The 8,695-nt window shown below is 27.0% G+C and overlaps 3 protein-coding genes across 6 annotated transcripts; 2 read left to right on the plus strand and 1 right to left on the minus strand.

The window, feature by feature from the left end:
• The first annotated feature begins 1,279 nt into the window (after positions 1–1,279).
• On the plus strand, positions 1,280–3,520 carry LOC126850118 (6-pyruvoyl tetrahydrobiopterin synthase). 3 transcript variants are annotated; one of them, XM_050592807.1, is made up of 3 exons: positions 1,280–1,381; positions 1,453–1,978; positions 2,212–2,598. In XM_050592807.1, the coding sequence occupies exons 2-3, from the start codon at positions 1,896–1,898 to the stop codon at positions 2,579–2,581; spliced, it is 453 nt and encodes a 150-aa protein (XP_050448764.1). In that variant the 5' UTR covers positions 1,280–1,381; positions 1,453–1,895; the 3' UTR covers positions 2,582–2,598. The 3 variants fall into 3 exon arrangements, with proteins under 3 accessions (XP_050448764.1, XP_050448765.1, XP_050448763.1); XM_050592808.1 differs by lacking the exon at positions 1,280–1,381 and adding an exon at positions 2,751–3,520 and having other exon boundaries at positions 1,400–1,978; positions 2,212–2,432; XM_050592806.1 differs by lacking the exon at positions 1,280–1,381 and having other exon boundaries at positions 1,400–1,978.
• A 38-nt stretch (positions 3,521–3,558) lies between these two features.
• On the minus strand, positions 3,559–6,113 carry LOC126850117 (alkaline ceramidase). The gene is made up of 4 exons (XM_050592805.1): positions 5,663–6,113; positions 4,834–4,990; positions 4,371–4,608; positions 3,559–4,206 (listed from the first exon to the last, which is right to left on the minus strand). Exons 1-4 carry the CDS (start codon positions 5,753–5,755, stop codon positions 3,885–3,887), a joined length of 810 nt encoding a protein of 269 aa, XP_050448762.1. The 5' UTR covers positions 5,756–6,113; the 3' UTR covers positions 3,559–3,884.
• A 604-nt stretch (positions 6,114–6,717) lies between these two features.
• LOC126849937 (HIG1 domain family member 1A, mitochondrial-like) lies at positions 6,718–8,655 on the plus strand. Of its 2 annotated transcripts, none has more exons than XM_050592365.1 (3): positions 6,718–6,872; positions 7,989–8,103; positions 8,186–8,655. In XM_050592365.1, the coding sequence occupies exons 2-3, from the start codon at positions 8,016–8,018 to the stop codon at positions 8,371–8,373; spliced, it is 276 nt and encodes a 91-aa protein (XP_050448322.1). In that variant the 5' UTR covers positions 6,718–6,872; positions 7,989–8,015; the 3' UTR covers positions 8,374–8,655. The 2 variants fall into 2 exon arrangements, with proteins under 2 accessions (XP_050448322.1, XP_050448324.1); XM_050592367.1 differs by lacking the exon at positions 6,718–6,872 and adding an exon at positions 6,879–7,044.
• The last annotated feature ends 40 nt before the right edge of the window (positions 8,656–8,695 follow it).

Consider the following 8,695-nt stretch of genomic DNA (forward strand, 5'->3'; position numbering starts at 1 on the left):
ATTCAAAGTTTAACAGTGTCAAGTACCTGCACGATTATGTATATTTGTGCAAGTAAGTAAGCACGTTTTTGTAAATAACAAAAAATTAAAGATCATTGTATGCTTCAAAATTTATTTAGTTATCCTATAAAGTCAATAATGCCTTCTATCTTGTGAATTTATATATATTATACCTCATTCTTACGCTTAAGAGCATTGAACTTTTTATTCTCGATCGAACAAATCAGAACAAGCTTCCAGACTTTTGTTTACACAATCAGCACATTAATGATCCTTTTCACTTTCTCTACTGGCTTTTATGTTTGTTTTCAATTAAATAACACATACAAACTTTATAATATTCTTAAAAAAAATATCTATTGTTTAAAATTGGTTAGATTGCTATTAAAATAACACATAAGTTAATGTAATGTTAGACTAAAAACATGAGTTTAGTGTCTATAAACAATTATATTCGCATGATTCATTATTCCACATAACAGATTATTAGCAAAGAATTTATTCGGCATTTTATGACGGACATATTTTATACATTTTGATAATACATATTTTTTTTTTATTACATATTTATATTTAGATATATTAATGTTTTATCTGTCGATTTTCTATGAACAAATAGGTAATGTTGCACATATATAAACAAAATTGTACAATTTATATATAAATGTAATTCTGACACAAATAAATTCTCTCTTATGTTTTATAATAAAATTAATTTATTTCTCTAAACGCAAAATATATATTTATAGAAAAAATAGTTCATATAAAAATATTACTTGATTTGGAAAGAAATGTCCTGATGGTCGATCATGTACAATGCGCATCAATGATTCATTCCCTCAGGTAAGGGGGTTCACAGAAATACACCAATAAGACCATGGATATACTTCTTTATCCGTGGCCTATTGGTGTATCCCTTTTACCTCTCGAACGAATCATTCACGCACAGTGTACTTTTCTCCGTCCATTAATGACGTTATTGCATTGACTTCGCCAATAAAAGATTTGAATTCATAGTATAATATAGTGATTAATTGATCTGCATTGGATTATCTATTCGTTCCAAAACCGCCATGTAATTCCGCTCAATCATGGGGTCTGTTCTTTTTGCTGAACTGGACTAATTCAGAGTTTATCTTTTTCTCTCCATATTGGGAAGAGCCAGTTCAGCTAAAACGAACAGACCCATGGGGTGCGTTCCGATTCCCCGGGTACACCCAGACATCCAGAAAGCGTTCAGATTCCTTTCAAATGCTCCCACCGGATTCTCAAGTGAGACGTTCAAATTGTCACTTTATCCACCCGAGAAAGTATAAAAGCTCTACGAGCCAGGTGGTTCGGGTGATGGTGACGCAATATGCGAGCAATATTGAAAAGTCTAGTAAGTCTAGTTCATTAAGTCAGTATCGGGTATCAAACTATGGAGTACGTCAGATTCTATTATCCTTTCAGACACTTTTCATTAGACGCCGCTCACCCAACTATCACTCATCGGATGGAGAATCGAAACATAGTCATGTAAGGATGAATTCACACTTTGGCAGAAAAACAAAAAGTAGAAAAGCAGCAGCCAATCAGCGTGAAATCACAAAGTTTCACGTGAAATTTAGATAAGTGAAAAATGCTATGGACAGCCAAATTAAGTAATATGATTGGTCGAATTCTTACGGTTACGATTACGATTACGGAAAGTGTGTTTGACCGGCTTTAATGTCCTACTTGCTCCAGCATAGAGTAGATAGTTCATTGAACTAACTGTACTAATTCAAGTTATACTGCTGAAAAGAATGCTTTTTCACGATGCAGATAAAAAGAACGCTTTAGTGCAAATTTCGTAAACTAGTCAGCCAATTCAGCTAAAAAGAACAAACAAAAACACATGTTACTGTTGGAGAATGGATTCTTCATCTTATAAACAAAAACCGATCGCTTATTTAACAAGAAAAGTTCAGATTTCTTGTTGTCATCGTTTAAATAGGTAGTATCTAGTTAGTACCTACATGAATTGACAGGATCTATATATTGTAGTAAACTACTAACATTGCAAAGATAATATATATATATATATATATATATATATATATATATATATATATATATATATATATACTTTAACTAGAAAAAAATACTACAATAAAAGACTAGTTAAAATATTATTTGATAGGTTTGGGACACTTTATATTAATTTTAGATATTTTAATAAAATTTTAGCCCATTTTTGAATGAGCATGAAAATGCAAGAGTGTATGGGAAGTGCAACAACATTTGGGGTCATGGCCATAATTATACAATAGAAGTAACTGTTCGTGGACCAATAGATCCATTAACAGGAATGGTTATTAATTTGACAGATTTGAAGGATTGTATGCAGAAGGTGGTGATAGATCAAATGGATCATAAAAATTTGGATAAGCAGCTTGATCATTTTACAAGTACGATATCTACAAGCGAAAATATTGCTGTTTACATTTTTGAGCAGCTAAAAAAACAAATGTCTAATCCTGATTTATTGCATGAAGTCAAAGTCCATGAAACTGACAAAAATGTTATGTATTTTAGAGGCGAATATGACAAAATATAACTTCTGATTTTTAATTACATTTATACAAATTTATATATTTTTTATTTTTTTTACATTTTAATTATTCATATAAGTTTAAAATAATATACAATTATTATACATAAATCATATGTTATAAAACATACAGATATATGTATTCCCATTTCATCATAATTTTATTTAATTACAGATGATTATGTAGATATACATATATGCTATATACAATATGGATAGAAGTTGAAAATTATTTACTCATCTTTTTATTACTGCACATATGTAGATATAGTTTCAAATTGTAGATAACTATGAAATCCTGAGTATATATTATTTATATGTATGTGTGTATATATGTGCATGTGTGCTCATCACATAGAAACATACATATATACATATATATATATATATATATATATATATATTCAGAAACTTCACACACATACATATAATTAAATATACCTATACTATATGTTTATATATTAGAGATACTTAAAATATAAACTGCACATTATATTTTTAAATAATGAATTAGAAAAAATAGTCTTTTGTAAAAAAAGTTAACAAGACACATATTATAATATATAATCATTCTATAAATTATTTTTAATTTGCTAATATACATAATTGTAAATATTAAATCAATTTTCTAAAATTATTCGTGTGCATGAGAGAATTTTTTGTATATGCATAATGTCAACAATTATATAGAGAAGAAACAACATTATTTATAATTTAGGACAAAAATTGTTATAAAGTATCTAAATGTGTGTCATACTTTATAAATTTTTTATAAAATCTGTTTTAGGTTTTTATAAAAGGGAAATATATCTTACTATCTAATATCACTAAACGAAGAAATTAATTTCCAGATAAAAATATTAGATTAAAAAAAAAATTGCTTACTAAATTTTTATATTTTCATTCATTTAATATGTTAAATAAATAAAAAATAGATCCAGAGTACTGTATAATGTAGTAAATAATTCTACATTATAAACTCATTTCAAATTAAATATGTCATGCTATTTTAATGTATTATAACATTATTATTAAACTCTTTTTTCTTAAGTGTTTAATGTCACTTGTAATAATTTTTTGTATGTTTATTTTTTCATTTTTTTATAATGTAGAATTTAATCCCTAGCTTCATTCCCAAATGATTCTATAAAACGGAAGAGATGCAATGTATTTTTCAAAAATAAATCTTTATATATGTTGCAGAATCACATATATGTATACTTAAATACTGCATGAAATCCAAACACTTATTGTAATAATAATGCATTATATAGTCTTATATTAGATTTCAAAGCAGTTACAAGAACAGCTATATGTTCGAATTGTAGTTCAATTTCATATAACTTCGAATAGTCACGTATGGTATACCGAGTTCGAAATCATCTCTGGGCCAGTATTTAAGTACTGGCAATTGTTGTGGTTTTTCATCTTGTACGGCAAAATATGCAAAAAGCACTGTCGCAGTGTAACTTGCAATAAAGATGAATAGATGCCATAGCGCATGAAGATAAGGAAAATTAAGATTTAGCCATGTATCACAGAACAAACGATCGTTTAACCAACAAGTCACCGATAGTATCCACATCGCGCCGCATCGTAACCCCAGTCTATATACTCTCATCGATGTAGTCCTTTAAAATTTATGCTCGATTGTTAGAATTTGTGTGTGTTATTTATATATATATATATATATATATATATATATATATATATATAAAATTTCTATATCTAATCTAATTCTATATATTTATTTCTATCTATATTTATGTTTATAAATTCCTATTATTTAAATTACCTCTTCAGTTCTATGATCAGAAATCCGAACGCCGGTATACCCAAACTCATCAATGCGAAAGCATTTACAGCTGGATGTATTATGCCTAAGCCAGTAGCAATCAAAGTTGGTAATATTGCGCATATAGAGAAGAGCTTTCTATCATTGCGAAAGATATTTGGAAAATATCTTCTTGGAAAGAACATGCAAAAACCTGCCATGTATACCCACAAAATAGCTAATTCGTCCAAGAGTTGTCCTATTATACATAAAATTAACTTATATATATGTATACACACACACGCACGCACGCATATATATATATATATATATATATATATATATATATATATATATATAATTTATTATAAATAAATAAATCTTTCCATAATTCACCCAACATTATTTTTAAATCGCAACTGCAATTTTAGAATCACTATTCCTTAATTATTAGTTGATATATTTTTATATTCATGATTCTTACCAATCAAGGACAAAGTAGCATGAAAATATGCGCTACTGAGTCCCACTATCATCAACAAGAACCAAATTATATGAATCCCAGGATTTACAAAGCGACCATAGTCTCTAAATAAGTGCATGAGCACAGGTGGAAGTAACAGGAAGACCACATTACTGAACTAAAAAAAAAGAAGTTAAATAGTAATAACAATGAATTTGATCTCAGTGAAACGCATATTTCCTTTGTTGTGCCAACCTGCAATTGGCAGCAATCAAAAGTAAAAATTACATTGTTATTCTTTTATATTTCTGTAATATTTATTTATCTAATTAATTTCGATTTAAATAATAATAATAATATAAATCTTAATTTTATCCAAAAACATCTATATGTATAGCTATAAGATATATATGAGAAAGAAGGGAGAAAGAGAGAGTCATACTTAATATGCAGAAAAAAATAGAATATTCTATTAAATGCTATCTGAAATGTTTTAAAAAAATAAATTATATTTTATCCATGAATAACTTGTATATGTAATGTTTATAAATATAAATGGGTAATGAGATAATGTACAGCAAGCCATTGAGACCAACAGGCTTATTCTATAATTATAACGCATAAATACTTTTTAAAAAAATATATTTGTGTTTTTTATTTTTTGAGAACTAACAATATCGCGTCTGTAAAACATCTGAACATGATTATATAAAAAAAAAAGTATGAAAGAGATGATTTGTGAAGCAAATTTGCCCTCTTTCATTACTCAAAATACATGAAATAAATTTTTAAATTGTTAAAAACAGGAACGCTTATGTTAAATATATTATGTATATAAATATATACGAACTGTATTCATAAATTCAGCGATGCTGGGTGAAATACTGTAATTGCCTTCACACCAATCCACCGGTGAACTGCCAGCCTCAAAGGGTTTCCACATATTTCAAAAACGGAGTCCTGATTCCTCGAAATTCGAGACTGAGTTATTCAAGTTTCTCATGAGATTTAAATTAGTTTTTAAAAGAGAGACATCATCTAACAATCACAATAGATATTCTCGTATAGTCACATACGTATGTGCATACATATATTAAGTGATTTACACTCAAAGTTACGTAGAAAAAAATAAAAAGACGTGTTTTCTTCTGATCCTTTCCGATCCTAAATATTTGTGTTATTTCTACATTATAAAGAAAGAGAAAGATTTATACTGATTTGTACTTTATACCATTATTAGATGTCAATAAATGAATAAAACATATTGGAACATATAAAACACTTGGGCCGGTATTCATAAACCACGTTTACATGTCACCCTTATCGGGTTTAATAAGATCCGTAGTTTTAAGGCTGGCCAATCGCAGTCATTCCATTTTTCAGAGTAGAAATAGAATAGTTGAGATTGGTCAGTTTTTCAAACTACGGACTAGGGGCTAAGCCCGGATCTACAGTAGGGTAGTAAATCTCAAGCATAAGAAATTGATCAATTCATATATGTAAAGCGGGGAGCACACTTTTGCATAAGCGCATAACAATAAGCATAAGGAAATTGATTGGTTCATTTTCTTATGCATACATTTGTGGATCAATCAATTTCTTTATGTTTATGGTTATGCGCTTATGCAAAAGTGTGTGCTCCCCGCTTAATTATCAAAAATACATAGATCTTTTATATAACTGCTTCGAGAATAATATTTTATAAATAAATATTTTATTGTAAAATTACTGTTTTATTATCGACTATGCAAAGATTTACTTACCTACAATAGCGCGTAGCAAACATTTTTTCGAATAATATACTAAATTGTATAAGGTCATGAGTCTTTAATGATATCTCATCGGTATTTTTAATAATAAAATAATAACTGGATAAACTGAAATAACCGTATGAATTGAATAATTTACGTAATTATTTTTTATGGAGTCAAGTGGCCGATAACGTCAATATTCTTCAATTACCTCCGGGCCCACTGGACCCATTTGATGGTCACAAAAATTTGTTCAGGGCTGACAGTCTTTAATAGTATCTCGTCAGTGATCGGCGCCAGTACGTAAAGGTGAGCAAAGCCCATCTTAATGATCGATATGCACTTTTTCGCAAATACAGAATGTATTCTTATGTGAAGGGAATAGTCAAAAACACATAAATTAAATAAAATTTAACTATTAAATTAATAAAAGCGAAAAAAAGTATATGTGGTCGGATAATTTAAAAGATTTTAAGCAAAGGTATATTAGTACGTTTCAAAACGCGATAGATTCGATATGATAAAATAATGGAAAATTTATATTTTGGTTTCTATGTATTATGAGATTTTTATTTTTATGGATTTTTTTAAAAGAATTTAATTTAAATTTAGGTTAGGTATCTCAGTCATATTGATGTATACAATTAGAACAATTTAAATTTTTATAGTTAAATAATATTTCTACTTTATTTATTGGATGATGAAAAATTATATTATATAAGTGTAATAATATGTGCCGTAAACAGAAACAAAAGATTAACAGAACAGTAATCTTTGTCACGACCTTGACTTAGCAAGTATGGCATAGATACAATCTGTAATATATATATATAATGTGTGGCGCGCGCGCGTGTATGTGCGTCTCATAAAAATAAAAAAAATCTAGTTTTTTTTACAAATAAATTTAATTTTGGGTAAAGTCTATATAATTTCATATGATGAAATTTTTACAGAAAACTAAAATTAACTTTATTAACAATGAGACATGTTTAATCAATTCAAAAAATGATAAAATACTTATGATGTAATGACAAACTTGAATCTATTTCTGTTCAAAGAATAATTTACATAATTATTAATTATATATAGTCAATTAACATATATATACTTGAAATAAAATAAATAAATAAATATACATACACACACACACATATATATGTACATATATATATATATATATATATATATATATATATATATATATATATATATAAAATGTCTCTTTATATATGTTTTGTTCTCAACTTTATTAAATTTCATAATAAAATTCGAATAGAAATAAATCGAGATAATAAATGAAGATAAATCTGTAAATACATATTTTAAGACATAAGTTTACCTGGAAATCAGTTATCTCAGAATATTTAATTTAATATACAATTTTTGCAATCAAATGGATTATTTTCAAAATTAATTAATTTCCAGATTAATAGAAATTGAGTTTTTTCGAAAATGGCTACTAATAATGATGACATTGTAGATCAAACATTGTCAGAAAAATTATTAGAAAAAGGGCGAAGATCACCATTTCTTGTAGCAAGTATGTATGCATATAAATGTATAAAAATATAAATAATCTTTATATTACTAATATCAACTATGTATATTGTTTTTTTAAACAGGTTTAATAGGTTTGACAGGTGTTTGTGGCTATGGTGCTTATGCTTTTAAGAAGAGAAAGATATCTACGCAATTATATCTAATACAGTTACGAGTTGCTGCACAAGGAACAGCAATAGCTTGTTTGACGATAGGAATGGGTTATCATATGATAAAGAAACACATTTTGCATGATGAGAATGAACCATAATATTGGAGATTATGTCTATAGTCTAATTGTTTCCTATGTATAAAATGATAAATTATTTATATATATATATATATATATATATATATGTACACATAAAATTTGTTATATTTGTATATATACATATATATATATATATATATATATATATATATATATATATATATATATATATAGTGATAATTGTGAAAATATATGATATATAGTATAAATATTTATGAAAGCATGTAATATATGTATGTGTGTGTGTGTGTGTATGTATATATATATATATATATATATATATATATATACATATATATATATGGTATAGTGTGCATGTTTA

Source organism: Cataglyphis hispanica, chromosome 5 (assembly GCF_021464435.1).
Source record: "Cataglyphis hispanica isolate Lineage 1 chromosome 5, ULB_Chis1_1.0, whole genome shotgun sequence".
NCBI classification, from domain to species: Eukaryota; Metazoa; Arthropoda; class Insecta; order Hymenoptera; family Formicidae; genus Cataglyphis; species Cataglyphis hispanica.